General features: G+C 45.1%; 1 protein-coding gene across 2 annotated transcripts in view; it reads right to left on the bottom strand.

The window, feature by feature from the left end:
* The window catches only part of TENM2 (teneurin transmembrane protein 2), a 923,830-nt gene that overhangs the window by 203,491 nt on the left and 704,771 nt on the right, over window positions 1-15,568 (bottom strand). The window contains exon 6 of one of the 2 annotated variants that reach the window (XM_035013873.1): window positions 8,349-8,471. The exons of the other annotated variant lie outside the window; for it this stretch is intronic. Within the exon in view, the coding sequence (XP_034869764.1) occupies window positions 8,349-8,471 (123 nt within the window). The remainder of the gene's footprint in view (window positions 1-8,348; window positions 8,472-15,568) is intronic. 2 annotated transcript variants of the gene reach the window in all.

Here is a 15,568-nt window from a genome sequence, read left to right as displayed (position 1 = left end):
GGGGCATTCTACTGGAGTCTACTGTGTTCTACCGACTGGGGGGTCATCTCTGGGTACATGCTACAAACAGTGAGAGAGAGAGAGAGAGAGAGAGAGTGTGTGTGTGTGTGTGTATGTTGCCTGCGAGAGGGAGCAGGGGCTATGAGCAAGTGAAGGAGATTTCACTTTTAATAAATTAAATTCATTTAACATGTTACCGTTACTGTTAAAAGCTAGTGACTACTTTCAAACTGAATTCTTCAGATATGCAACTGAATTATGCTTTTGCAAAGTGGAATTTTCACTACTGTCCACAAATACATACTTTTATATATAAAATCTTCATTTTGAAATAATTTCAGATTTACAGAAAAATTAAAAAAATAGTATAAGGAAGTCCTGCATATCATTCACCCAAATACCATAAATTTAATATACATTTGTTCCATCATTCTATTTTTTTGCTGAAACATTGAGACTAAGTTACAGAAGACTGTTCCTTTACCTCCCAATATTTCTATGCGTTTTTCCTAAAAGCAAGGATATTCTTTCTCAGAACCATCGTACAGTTCTCCAAAACCGAAAGTTAACATTGATACAATGCTATTTCTAATTTCTATTTCTATTTCTAATTTATAGATCTGATTCAAATTTGCCAACTGTTACACTGACATTCTTTATAGCCATGGGAAAAAAGCTTTTCCTATATACTTAACAAAACATCTTTAAAATGAGTGTGCAGAACTCACACTTCTTTTTAATTTTAAAAAGAACAAAAAAGAAAAAAAATGTGATGCCAACACTGCCTCAAAAGAGTTAAAAAGGAAAGGTGGCTTTTTAAATTGCTGGAGCCCGTGTGGGGAACCATCCCTGTGACTCTGTCTCGGGAGGGCAAGTCCCTGGGCTGGTGCCCAGGAGTGAAGGTCTGGGCTGCGCTCGAAGGTCAAAGAGATCAGCACCCTGAGCCAGGCTCCCAGTCCCACAAAGGAGGGTCTGAACCTGGGCTTCCCCTGGCCCTGCTAGCTATTCTAGGACCATAAACATGGCTAATCCCTAACAGGGTGCCATTGAGAGACAGACAACAGGAAACAAAGTAATTAAGGTTTCTATCTTCCCCGCCCTCCCCCAGTGTGGATGCCCTTATGGAGAAGACTGGAGACCTCAGGAGGCCTGCTGCACAGTGGAGCCGTCAGCCCTGGCTTTGAATCCCAGCTCCGACAACTACGAGCTGTGCGCCTTTGGGCTAACCGCTGCCCCTCTCTGGGTTTGTCTACTCATCTGTACGATGCGGTTGCTCCTGAGGATTAACCAGGGTAACATATGCAGGACCCAATTTGTGGTTTCGTCTACAGCTTTCTACCCAGGTGTTGTGCTGCCTACGCACAGCCGTAAATATTTATCGCAGATTTGGAATATCAATTTGTGATGGTCTAATTAAGATGTAGGCTGCTTAGTGTAGGCACGATGAACTAAAAAAGGGCCAAGGGGTGGGATAGGACTCAGTGAAACAGGAAGCCACTTTCCAGGGCAGCTGACATCAGTACTCAATGAGTGATCAGTATGTCTGCAGACAGGGAGGGACCTGCCACATGAAGGAAGCTGCTAAGGAGAGAGAAAACAAAGTCACAAGATCATATGCTCCAAACTCCAGGTGTTGATGTATATTCTAGCGGCTTCTCAGGTGGACAACTCTGTGCAGCCTGCATTAGCAAAAAGCTGCCGGACTTTCTTGATTTAATAATGACTAATGAACGTCCTGAGCAATGCTGTGTAGGTCATTCACTCATACTTCATGTAACAAACATTTGTCAAGCATCTACTACAGCACTAGGTAATTTTTGGTCAACATCAAAAGCTGGGATGTATGTCATACTCCCCTGATCCCTTGTCTGGACAGCAGGGCAAGGTCCCGTGGACCCTGTGTGGGCTGGGATTGGTCGCCTTAGGAGAAGAAGACTTAAACAGCCATTCCACAATCATCCACCGAAAGTCTGGCCACCAGCCTTGGGTTCTGGGTAGTGACTGAACATGGTGCCCCGGCAAGTAGGACTGGGTCCCGCCTGTAGCTCCCTGAACCGTGGCTTCCATGTCAAACTTTGCTCCCTACCTAGGAGCTGCAGGACAAAAAGTGGAGAGGATGATCATGTGGCCCTAAGAAGCAGACCCTTCATGATGGTCCTGGCTGGTTCATCTCCAGCTTAAAGATGAGATTTCTGGAAGTTTTGAGGCAACACTCTAATGATCAATTTTACAGGCTGGGCCACCTCTCTAGCTCCACGGAAGATTGCTCATGTAAATGTGAAGCTATTGCCTATTTCAGAAACGTGTACCGAAAATTCCAACCAGTTAAATAAGACTGATGTCAAGCAAAACGACAGCCTTCCATAGCCACATTGGGAGATAATCATTTCAGAAAATGTTGCCATAATTCATTTATGGAAACAGCTAGACTATTCCCCAAACAAGTGATAACGGGAACAGACTCATAGTCATACCAGGGAAATGAAGCCTCATATTAATACTTCCTAAACTTAACCGAACTCCAGAGGCACCTCGGCATAAATCTGCCTTGCAGATTATTCTGCCTCACATAGTTTTATCTATTGCAAATAAAGTTGAATTCAGAATATTGCTTCAGTCATTACACCTTGTTTCCATTTATTTGGGAATCAGGACAACCATCTGAAGGTTCTGTTTAACCAAGAGATAGGCAAAAAGATTCTCCTAGGGACATTAGATTCACTGCCTTACACTAACGCTCGTCTGAGTCATCGGCAACCCATCAGCCTTCACCCTGCTGCTGGCTGGCTATTCCTCAGGAATAGATTCGTATCCCAAGCATTCACTGCTCCCGTGATGTATTCACAACATTGCACAGCAATAATGATTTTTATAAAATCCTTCAGTGCTTGGGACTACATGTGGCCTTTACACCTTTTGAAACCCCAATTTGTCACCTTCGATAAAAATGGCCAACTCTTGGCCACTAAGGGTGTTAACTGGCATTTATATATCTGACCATTCAGGTGAACATGATTCTGCATTAATATGTAGTTCAGTTTATTAGAGTTATTTATAGCAGCTACCATTTACTGAGTGGTTACTGCTGCCATGTAATCTCCCGATACCTTTATGATTTTTCCAGTTTTCAGATTAGGGGACCATGAAAATACAGTGACTTGCCTAAGGTCACACAGCTCTAATGTGGTGCAGCTGGGATCAGAAGCCACGTCTGACTGCTTCCAGACCCCACGTATCTAACCACTACGCTGACTGCTTTTCAGATGCTGGGCTAAGTACAAGACACACAAAGAGGTGTGTATCCAAGCAGACAATGGAGACCACCCTGTGGGTGTACAAGTCAACTCTGAAAGAGAAATGTGCCAACGCAAGTGAGGACAAATGCACTAGGGAGGGAAATTGATTATCTTGCTGTTAATACCCACGTCAAGCCATGAGGATGTCATGTCCAACAGAAACTATATAACTTAGAAGGGGGTGGTGGGTAGCAGTCAGAAGCTAAAATCACCAAGCTGAGGTGCTTAAGCAATACTCATCTGTAACAGGAGAGTAAGATGGCTTCCAAGATAAGAGGAGTTGTTGCACTGGTGAGTGGGCTATTGGTTTATTTGCCAGTAGACGTGCAGTATTATAATGGTTGGCTCAAACACAACCACCCCTTGCCCTTCTGGGAACTTCACTGACTTTGAAAAAGCCCCATGTAGGGAAGTGATCATTTTGAAACCCTGGGCTGTGTTCATTGAGAGGCTGACAAGAGCCAGAGGAAGAATTACCAACCTCCCTGGTAATCTGGCTCCTAGTACCATGCATTAAGCCAACTAGTAAAAATCATTATGAAGTTTTTGCTGAAAGGGCAAGTGTAGAAAAACATGTTTCTAAACAGAATAACAGTCTTTGCCATTTTTTCCCAACTTGCATACCATCTGGAAATTCTGATTTTTTTTTTTTTTTCCAAAGGGTAGGAAAGAAATGTGCTCCAGGCACAAATAAATGTTTACAGCTGAGTTATAAACCGAGAATGGTGGGGCTTAAAACAGACAGGCTGGCAGTGATAGAACATGAGCTGCAGTGAGACAAATAATGCTGTGGGGGACGGGCCAGCTTGTTTTGCACATTGGCCCTTTTGAATGGGAACTCTTGCTTCCCACCGACCTCATCAAGCAAATGCTTGGGAAGAAGTCTTCACATCTGGGTTTGTTCTAATTCTTAGAAGGTGAAGGAAAAAGATGAAGCAGAACGATGGTCTATCTTGACATTCTGAAGGCAGCCTTCACCTTTGGAAAATACGACGCCTCATAAGAAGTGGCAGCCCGGGGACGCTTGTTAAATGGAGCCACTGAGACATGTCACGATGATGTCAGTGACAGCTAATATTCATGAATCTCTTATTAAGCGCCTGATACCACACACTGTGTTTTATAAGCATCGTCTCACTTATACTGGATGCCAAGAGGGTAAGGGGTACCATTTTACAGATGAGGAACTGGTGGCTGAGGGAGAACACGTGACCCGCTTGTGTTCCTGCAGCTAAGTGATGGAGTTGGCGGTTACAACCAGCTGGACTAACTCTAGAGTCTTCTATTACAGAGGATCTGTTGATGGAATGTTACCAAAAATGTGCCCATCACTTGGTCAAGAAGGAAAGGCTGATATATTGGGAGTTTGGACTCTTCTGCCTCATCTCCTATAATTTATAGTTGCACAACAGTCCAAGGGAAATAGAAATGGGTTTGCAAAGGATACCGAGCGGTGGGCAAACTTCCATAATGGGTCAGATAACAAATGCTTTAGGCTTTAGTGGGCCATCTCATCTCTGTTGCATCCACTCAGCTCCACTGTTGTGTGCAAAGCAGCCATAGGCCATGAATGAACATGGCTGTGCTCCTATAAAACTTTGTTTGCAAAAGCACGTGACTGGCCTGATTTGGTCCATGAGATGTTATTTGCTGACCCCTGATATAGGGGACACCTTGAATTTAAAATGAGTGATAGGTTTTGAGAATGATCCATGAAATTCTACTTGGGAGTTTATTCTTTCTTAAGATCAGTGCACAAATTGGCTACATATGATGTGCCCTTTAAAAGCTCTTGTATTCTTTGCCTCTGGGCCTAGCCAGTCAAACTGGATTCCCTTATGTTATCTGACCAGGTCAGAACACTGTATTGAATCTTCCTTCTCAAGCCTTATCTAATCCCAGATCTATAGAAAAAGTGCTCTGTGCTCTTGTAATGAAGATGTATGAGTTCATTCCTTTTAACGTAGAAATACACTCGAGATGGTGACTGATTCTGGCATTCTGTGGGCTTCCCTTTCTTGATGTGAAACCCAACCACCAAACCAACCACGTTAAGGTTTAACTGAAAGAGAGAATGGAGAAAAAATAAACGATGAACACCAACAAATGGAAAAGGGAAGACAAAGCCCAGAGAACATACTCTCCTAACTAATTAATCAAGTGCTTTGTTTCCACTAACATATCAGAGTGTGTAGGCTGCCCTGTCTATTAGACTCCTTTCCAAATCTGAGCAATGTAAACACTTCTAAAGACCAAGTAATGAAATCTCTATCGATGTGCCATCTTAGATGGAACTCACATACCCTTGTTTTGCTTACATTTTAATTTGCTTCTGCTGGATACTTACCCAGTAATTGCTTAATAAGATTAACCTCCCTGGCAATGTGTGGTGTATCTTGATTAAAACATTATCGGAGTGAAGGATTATTGTATACCAGAAAAAAATGGAGGGGGTGTTATTTAATTAACTTATTGCCAATATATCTTGATTGTCTCTTTGAAACACTGGAAAACTAGTCGATTGGAATCGATTCAGGTTATCTAAATGTATAGAATTGGGGAGTGGGGAGGAGGGAGGTCCCTGCGTAAAGAAACTGAAACCTGGGATCACTTTTTAAAAGAAGACGTAGGTGGGTGTGAGAAAACGAAAATCTTTCTAGTTATTTTTTAAACCAAACTTTACAACAGCTTAAGAGATCTGCTATCTTCAGTCTTAAGAAGAGTACTATTTTGGTGTTCAGAAAGGAGATGTTCCCAGTTTTCTTTCAAGTTTAAGCGATTTTAAATTCTCACACTTTTTCATAAGAGTCCTATTGACAAAATTCATTGGACAACAATTTGGCCACCACTTCCCTGTCTCCTAACTCATTTGGAAAAGAACTGGCGATGTTATACGACTTACACAACATTTTCAAGAGCACGTTGCATCAGAGGGGGAAAATTTTGGTCTTTCCAAAGACACCATGGAAAGTGTTTCTTCATTTGTTAATTTAGAGGCACCGTACTCTTAGTTAGGACTTGTTCTGTGCAGGAATCTTCTGTCTTGCTGGTGTGGGATGCTCAAGTGGGGGTGGCAGTTGGAAACACAGCTTAATCACGAATGCGCAGAGCGGCTGACCTTAATTTACCGAAGTTAATGTCTATCAGTGATTCTCTTTGGTAAAGGATGCCATTTAAAAAGCATTTGTATGTAACTTCAGAATGTAGACACACATGAAATATATCCCTGTGCCTGATAAGCACATATGCATGTTCACTTTCAAATGTGTGTTCTGCATTCTTCTCAAAGGACAGGGCGCTGCTGACTTGCAGATTAAAGTGCGTTTATGGATCAAACAAAGCAGAGACCCCCTTAAAGCAGCGTTTTTCAAAGAGCAGCACTGTGGACCTCTTGGGCAGTATCGCTCTTCGCCGTAGGGGACATCCTATGTACTGCAGGATGTTTAACTGCAGCTCAGCCTCCCCCTGCTAAATGCCAGTTGCACGTCCTCTCATTGGGACACCCAAAGAAGTCTTCGGACTCACGCCCAATGTTCCCTCAGGGCCAAAAACGTGCCGCAGAGAACCACTGTCATAAAGGAAATGGGAGTTGCAGATGGTGTCAAGTACTGGAGGGGAACGGACTGCACATAGGAGGCCAACAGATCCGGCTCTGGGCTTTTTGGTCAGTTAAGGTAGAACACGGTCCATTAAGGCAAAATACACTCTCCATTTTTAGGTCTAGTTTTAGTTACCTGATAATGGAAGGCATATAATTTCATCCTCAGATAAAACTTTTCATGCTTCCTTAAAGGTAATTTAGTGTTATGATTAGGATAGACGAGTAAAGCGATTCTTAAAGATTAGATAAAAAGACAAAAAAAGTCACACTGGAAGCCATTAGGACAACTCCGGGGAGAATAATTTAAGTAACATTAGCATTTCAGGATGACTCACATACACCTCTAAGGGAAGATGAATTCTGGAATCTTCTCTGTGGAAAATGACTGAGCTAAGGGAAACGCCAACATCTTGCCCAAAGATGCACAAGGCACAGACTTGAGTTTAAATTCGTACCAGGCCTACATGTTTGATTTGGGGCAAGATTCTAAAACACCCTGGGCCTCAGTTTCCCTGAGATGATTTCCCTCCCGTTAAAGCTGTTGAAGTCAGGCAATGCTAAGCTTGGCACACACCGGGTGCCCAATAAACGTTACTTCCTTTCTTGTCTCTGAAATATCTCTGTGGGGTATTTTCAGAAATGTGGGGGTAAACTGCCCAATGGGCTAAGAGGCAGAGTGGAAGAGTCTGTGTTTGGAGAAGTCCTTCCATGCCATCTCTCCTGTTGGTGATTTCCGTCCTGAATTAAACGCAGCCTGCCGCGGGCCCAGCATGCCTCGTGTGTCTTGCTGTGCCATTGACTGCTGTGGTTTTATTAACTGCCCCATGTCCCTCCGCCACCCCCCCCCCCCCTCCTGTTTTCCCTCTTCCTCTTAGCACCTTTTTTTTTTCCTGCAAGAATACAGTTGCTTGATTGCTTCAATAAACATTTCCATTGTCCCCTTTACCATTCGGAGAAGAGGAGCTTTGTTCCCCAGTTGTCAAAACTCTTTTCTATTCTCTCCTAAAGCGGAACAGCTCAGAATCTTTCTCTTTCATGCCAGACAGCACTTCCTCCCTGGGGAGGCTGCCTCTCTCCTCTGGGGAGAGGGCTCTGGTCCAGTGGCATGTGCAGCCTGCCGCTCTTGGCTTTCTTGATGAGGCAGGACTTTCTCCTGCGGCTGCCGCTTGGGCCTTGGGAGGCTTTCAGGTCGCTCCAGATAGCATAGGTATGCACACTGCACTGCGAAGGCACCGTGTCAGCTCTCAGTGACTCCAGCCAGACACAGCTAACAGACAGGACCAGCAAACAACTTTGAATAGGGGCACCTAGGAAAGGCGAGGATTCTGTTCCCCGCTTTCTTTTCCTTTTCGCGTACCTTCCAAGACTTGGACTGGAAAACCTGAGCCCGCTGGTGGGAGCTCTGAGTTTTCCCGTGACCTCAAGAGGGCACGCAGCAGCTGTAACCTCACCTCTGCCTCCAGATGGCATTGTCGCCACATCATCGGTTCCTGGTAAGCCGGTCCTTATCCCATTGTTAAAGGTGTGTCCATCTGCTGGCTGCAGTTGCCAATTGAGTCCGAGCAGATGCATTGCTGCAGGAGAGACAAAGTAATGACAATATGAATAGATAATTCAGCAATGCAAATGTCAAGGGGGAGGGCCAGGTGCTTTTTCCAAGTGATTGCCTTTTAAGGAAGCTGCAGTTCAAAACCTGCTTGCCCCAGGCCGCTGGGATTAGCTAAATACGGAAAGCAAGGAGATCTGGGTGGTAAGGACTCCTCTCTCTGTGCGTCTGTTCACAGCCTTGCGGGAGAGGATCCCGGTGGTGGGCGGAGGAGGTAGGAGACACCCTGGCTCAGACCTTCTGAATGGTGCTACCAAGGAGGGGGAAATGCCCCTTTGGAATCACTGTCAAGGATTCTGCTCCATCATGTGCAGCCTCTCCCACACTGTGGACGCGGTTGTTTTTAGACTGGTGGTCCGGGGGCATTGGCAAGGATAGTTTCGCCCAAACTACTCAAAACATAAATCAGCTTCAAAACGAGGCTACCCAAGCGGGACCTGTCTGCTGGTGGGACCGCAGCGACACTGGATTAGCAATGCCGCAGGGCCTGTCAGACCTTTGCATTCCAAGCTTTCTCACCGTTTCTGCCGCCGAGTGGGTACCTTTCAGCCCACTGTGGAAAAAGCTTGGGGGTGCTGGTGGAACGGGGTCCTTTCCCGAAAATGCTCCAATGACACTTTCTTCTCTCTCACACCCCACACCCAGCCCCGCACTTTACCACAGAACAGAATGAGCCAGAGCGCCAAGGCGCTGTGCTAAGGAGGCAAGCCTGTCGGACTCCTGCTTTACTCCCCTGTGCACTGCACCCCTCCAGACACAAACTCCCTTCCTTCCTTCCTTCCTTCCTTCCGGTCTTCCTCATCACCCTGTGCCAGCTCCCCACTTCCCAGGTGGTTTAGCAAGCTCAATTCACCCCATCTCCCATGGTTCTGGGTGAGTTGTTTTCACAAAGGAGACGTGGCGTGAAAGGCAAATCCCAAACACCTGTATTCTTTCAAAGTCCCCATCTAAGAAAAGCTTCATTTGCAAATAAATAAGGAGTTCATTCCCTTGCACATCGCCCATTCCAACAATACGTCTGGCATTCCAACCGGACACAGGTTGGTGCTGTGCCTCCGGTTCTGGCACTGCAGGAGAGAAAGGGCTGTTGACAGGGAAAGGTTCTGAGTACGGTGCGGGATGGGAGAAACAATTAACCACAGGAGACGCAATTAACAATGCTTAGGAAATTGTTCACACAGCAATTAATTCTGCATGCCTACCAACACTTAAAGTCAGGCTGCATTCTATTAAGGTTAAAAACCTATCTTCAAACAATACAGCTCAGATTGATGGCCGCAGATTAAGGTGCCAAGGTGTCCCTGGGTGTATGTCTGCTTTTTTTCTTACATACTTCCCCATCTCAGAACCACGTTGTTTTTTTTCCCCCCTATACATTACTTTGACGTGCAAGGCAACTCTTTGAGATGATAGATACTAATAAGAATAAGTGACATTTACTGTACACTTTCTGTCAAGGCAACACCTAATTTTCTCCTGCAGTTTATCCGTTATATGTAGGTCACTCGCTTGAAGAGACCGGATTCTATTGCCTCAAATAATGACATATTTTCACTGTACAGAGGTCAGGAAATGAGAACTAACCTTGGCTGCCTCAAGATAACGATAGCTTCTGATTTGTAATTACCAGGTGAAGGAAGCCAAGGAATTAGCTATTTTAAAATGATTCCTTTTTTAATGTCGCGGGTTCTTGGGGCTTGCCTGGAGCCAGCCTGCTGCGGCCGTGGAGGGGTGGCTCGTTCACGGAGGGTCTCCCTGTGTTTTAAGACAGGCACTGCAGGTGCAGCTGGGGCTTGGACCTAACAAAGCTCGGATTTTCTCATCTACAGAAGGAAGCGGTGGGTCTATCAGGCAAGAATGGCAACCTCCCCAGGGCCCCATCAGTGTGAAATCTCTTTTCAAAGCCGTTCCTCTCTTCTAATACCCCATCTTGGCCCTCCAAGGTGAGGAATATACTGCGACCGTCAACTTTGAGAGAACAGCAAGCAGACAATACCCTCATCTTACTGCGCAGAAGGAGGGCATTCATGAAACCGTGTTCTCTCTGTTTTCAGAGATGCTCGCCCTTCCCTTTTTGTTTTGGGTTCCATAGCATCTCTTTATTAAAAAATAAAAAAAAAAAGCATTCTGAGAACAAGAAGACTAGAGATGGGGTGAGAAGGGTTAGGGTCAGAGTATACAAGTAACTGCTCAGACAGCTCCCAGAAGTGAAAAGAAAAATAAGAAAGTGAGAGGGAGATAAAAGGGGAAAAGCCAAATCTGCTGAGCGTAAGCTCTGTCGTCCCAGCAGAAACAAGGCAACAAAAATGAAACTCAAGTTCGGGCATATTTTCTGTTGTTGAATTGAACGTTAAGTAAATAAGTGAGAATTATATCAGGGGTATAACCACCTTCTTTTGTTTTTTTGGGAGGGAGGCTGAAACAGGCTTTTGTTTGTACTTTTTTTTTTCTTGATCAGCTATTCCTTCTCTCTTACTTGAGTAAGAAAATGAGAATATCTTTCTAGCCTATGGGGATGGACTAAACTGTCCTTAGGATAAAGACGCAGGGGAGCTGTGAAGTAAATGAGTTTCCTGACTAATGAGAAATCTGTTTCTTATTCTGCTACTGATTTGCTCTAAGGCTGGGGCTGAGAAATCCATCCCTCCATCCATCTCTCCCTTTACCTTCTGAAAAGGTTTCCCTTTCCAGGGGGAATAAGGGCTGCTAAGGGACCGGGACAGTGGGAGAGGTCAAGCAACCACAACACCTCCAAAGATCTAGCAGAGGGTCTCGAATCTAGAAGGCACTCCATCAATGTTTATTAGAATAGATAATGACACATGGGGGCAGATACAGGGGGTCGGACTGCAGGACATTATACTCTCACAAATCAAAAACACATAACACAGAGGTGTGAAGGGTGGCATACAACAGGGCTGGCAGCAATAGGGATGGGTGTGCACAGAGGAGGGTTTATCAATGCCTGCTGCAGTCCCCGAACCCCTTCTCTGGCCAGCACTGTAGGAGATGCTCTATGGGTTCTATTTTCATCAAGATTCACGGCTTACATTCAGGTTGGTACTGTCCTAATCCCCATTTCCCAGATGAAGAAACTATTGACTATGAGGTTTGATCACTGGGGGGATTTCAGAATCAGAGGAAGATTACAGTGGGAAGTGATTATCTGCTTCATATTTCACAGTGATCTGGGTACCAATTCTGGTTGGCAATGTGATCTCAGCAAACCTTGTCTCTTTCTTGAAACTCATGATCACCTCACTGTGGTTGATGAATGACCATCTTCTATATTCTGCACCCCTTCATGAAGGGCTTATATCTATCTCCTCATCTTGTTGGATTCAGATGTGGCCACGTGACCCAGCAGCACACACTCTATATGCCTTTTTGTACTCTGCCACATGGTCAGCCACGGTTCAGTCTTGAGTGAAGATAACATGGCTCAGAGCCATGGCTGACCCGTGAGAGGACACAGTGTGAGTGAAGAAATAAACTGTTAGTGCTATAAGCCGCTGGGAGTTTGGGGTTCTTTGTTTTAACAGTATTATTGAGACTTCCCTGACTGAGACGTTCACTTACCACAGCCCCCACTCACTTACCTATGGGGTGTACGTTCCAAGACCCCCCCGTGGATGCCTAAACCTGCAGACAGTACCAAACCCTACATACACTCCTATGGTAAAGTTTAATCTATAAATGAGGCACAGTAAGAGATTACAATGATAGCAAATAATAAAACAGAACCATTATAAAAATATACCCTAATAAAAGTTGTGTGAATGTGGTCTCTCTCTTAAAGTATCTCACTGTTCTGTCCTCGCCCTTCTTCTTGCAATGGTATGAGCCAATAAAATGTCTACGTGACGAGATGAAGTGAGGTGAATGGCGCGGACACTGTGACATAGCATTAAGCCACTACTGACCTTCTGACCACGCATCGGAAGGCGCACCATCTGCTTCCAGACCACGGTTGACCACGGGTAACTGAACCTCAGAAAGCAAAACCGCAGAGAAGGACTACCGTGTAAGTACAGTAAGACATCCCATTTTACACAACGGGCATCTGTGCATTCATTCCTTCAAGTTATTTATTTATTCAGTCAGGATCCTTTCTAAAACCCAGCCAGGAGAAGTTAGGACTGCTCCGTACTTAGGGTCACTACCCTTGCTTCTATGAACAGCAACAACACAAATAGCTCTTTAAATATTATGTCATAAAATATTTGTGATCCACTCTCAGATTCAGACTTAGAGAGTCTCAAGATTTTGGGTGAACACTGGCCTCATCAACTTACATTTTCTTCAACGAGACACCTTGGATGCAGTGGGGTGGTCCCCGCTTTTGCTCCCCACAAATGCTCTAGCAGTGCATCCCCAAAAGGTCTTGTTCAGACCATCCTAGGGTCAGAAGTGAAATGAGTTTGGGAGGTCCTCTCCCTCATGTGAGTCACCCCCACTGACAGCCAAAATGCACAATTTATCATGATTTGGCAGGCTCTGCTCCAGAGAGACCCTCAGATGGAACAATGGGGCTCCATGGGTCAGCAAGGATGGAACGGGGAAAAGCTCCAAGTGGAAGTTCGTGTAATCCAGGTGGCAGCTGGGAAATCAGCCACTAAAAACACAATAGGCAGCCAAGGACTGCGAGTATCCCTATGGCTAATTGGAGAAAACTTTCATCAAGTGCTGAAAATGAACCAAGGCAGGATGGACAGACCACACACAGATCCCAGATTTCAGCAAGAATAATAAACAGACCCACTTGGAGTTAGGGTGGTATTTCCTTAGTGAGGCGGCCTGTGTTTATGCCAGAGGGGCTCTAAAAGAAATACTCCGAGGGGACCAAGTGAAAATTAAAAGAGAGGGGTTGGTTGCATGTAACAGAATCCCCCAGCGACCACAGGACAGGAGGTGTTAGGCCCTGAAAAGTGGCAGCTTGGAATGGGGGCTGTCTGAAATAGTAATTAGGGTATGTGTGGGCCCTGCTGGGTGCCACTTAGAACCTTCCATGTTCATTGGCTGGCAGAGGATCAACCTGACAAGAGAGTCAATCAATATGTCAGCAGCGCTTCCCAGAGAGCTGCTCAGCCCCTGCTTGTCAAAGAGGGCAAACACGGGGGCCATGGATGCTCTATGCTTGCTGAGCAAGCCTCCAGGAGCAGGGGGTATCTTTAAAGATCAGGCTTGTCGATACATAACCGGAGGAAGAGATTGGGCTTTCCCTTTGAAAATGGAAGCCTGGAGGCCAAGCAGAGCTTAGGAAGTGGGAGGAGGGAGCCTTGCCTGCTGGGTCTCGTGGCTTAGCATGCGGCCAGATTCACAAGGGCCTTAGAGATGATGGCAAAGCTCCTTCAGAGACCAGGTAGGCTGGGACTCCCTCCCCACCCCCACTGCTGCAGCAGTCAATTTAGACAACAGTGCCAGGACTCCTGTGGGAAGTGTAGCCAATTCCAAAATTGCCACTGCTGAGAGGAGAGAACCACAGTGGAATAATCAGGGCTCAGAGGCACAAATGCTCACCCTGAACTTGCACAGGCAATCTGCAAAGACACTTTTGCAAGCAGTAGTGAAAATTAACACATGCAGATGAGCCTACCCAATGACAATGATGACAATTAACATTTATTTTGGCAATGTGCCAGGGATTGGGCTAATTATGTTAACTGCATCATTTATTCATTACTTATCATTTGGCAAATGTTTATTGAGCACCTACTGTGTGTCAGGTGTGTTCTAGGCTCCGGGAATAAAGCAGTTAACAAAAAGAGTTCCTTGCTCTCACAGAACGTACATTCTAGTGGGAGACATAGAAACTACACACATACCAGTGAAAAGTAGAGTATGGATAGGGTTGGGGATACCAGGGCATAGGGGTGAGTAATTGTAAGCTTTTTTGTTTAGATGTAGACTGGTCAAGGATGGTGTCTGTGATAGGGAACACTTGAACCAAGGCCCTAAGTGAGAAAGCCATTCATACTGACAACTGGGGAACTGTGTTTGAGGTTGGAGTGGGGTCAGTGGGAAAGGAGAGTGCAGGGTGGTGGGGAAGGTGGGTGGTGGAGAAGGTGGGTGGTGGGGACTGGGTGCCCCTGGAGAGACTTTGCCTTGTATCTGGGTGAGATCAGATGATATGGAAGATTCAAAAGAGGATGAAAGCCCACTTATTTCCATTCTCCCTCCGTGATGTGGTAATGTAATCTACCTTTTCTAGATAAGGAAACTGAAGCTTAGGGAGGTTAGTGACTTGCTCAAGATCGCATAGCCAGTAACCAGGAAATCTGGAATTTAAACCCAGACATGTGTAACTGCTAAGTCAGAGCTCCCAACCCCCATACTGTCCTGCTAGTGACTTACCCAAAAGTCCTCACTGGAGGCCATTAGGTCCTGAATTCTCTAAGTAAACCACTACTTAGCCAAGACCGAACAGGGCAGTGGGCTACAGAATTACTTAATAAATATTGTCAGGGCTCACTCAGCAATAGACACCTCCCTTTGTAAGCAGTCATTAGTCCTCTAATAAATCTGTCCTTGGTCAGCGACCAGCTTGCTATTTAACTTAAAGGAATCGTGAATGTCAATAGAAAATAAATCTGTTCGGCCACCTCAGTTTGCAGTCAGGCAGGCTAACGATCAATATGCTTGGTGACTTCTTCCTCGGTCAGTTTGCTTATCATCCTTTGGGGATGTGGGAGAGTAGGTCACTTTCTCCTCAAAGAGGAAGGGGCCTACTGCAGTGGATTAATGGTATCCTTTTTGGAATGCTGTCCGTGCCAAATTACCTTCTGCCTAAAAGAAGAGATACAAACAAAACCATGTGGGATAACATTCTTGGAAATGCCTTAAGTCTTAAAGGAGTTAAAAAAATTTAAATCTAAAGGAGTTAAAAAAAAATCCCTTTCAAACCACCACCTTGGTGAAGTGATTTCTCTTATTCCCCACCCCCCCCGTATTGCAATACACTGAATGGACTGAATTTTCAAAGCACTGCGGGGAAGTTATGCCCACAAATCCCTTTACTAGTAATGGGATTTGTGTACCTATCTCCCAAGAATGCTCTGAAAAGTT

Source organism: Mirounga leonina, unplaced genomic scaffold (genome assembly GCF_011800145.1).
Source record: "Mirounga leonina isolate KUSES-001 unplaced genomic scaffold, KU_Mleo_1.0 Mir_104, whole genome shotgun sequence".
Lineage (NCBI taxonomy): Eukaryota > Metazoa > Chordata > Mammalia > Carnivora > Phocidae > Mirounga > Mirounga leonina.
Note: the sequence above shows the minus strand (reverse complement) of the source record. Positions and strands in the feature narration are given on the sequence as shown.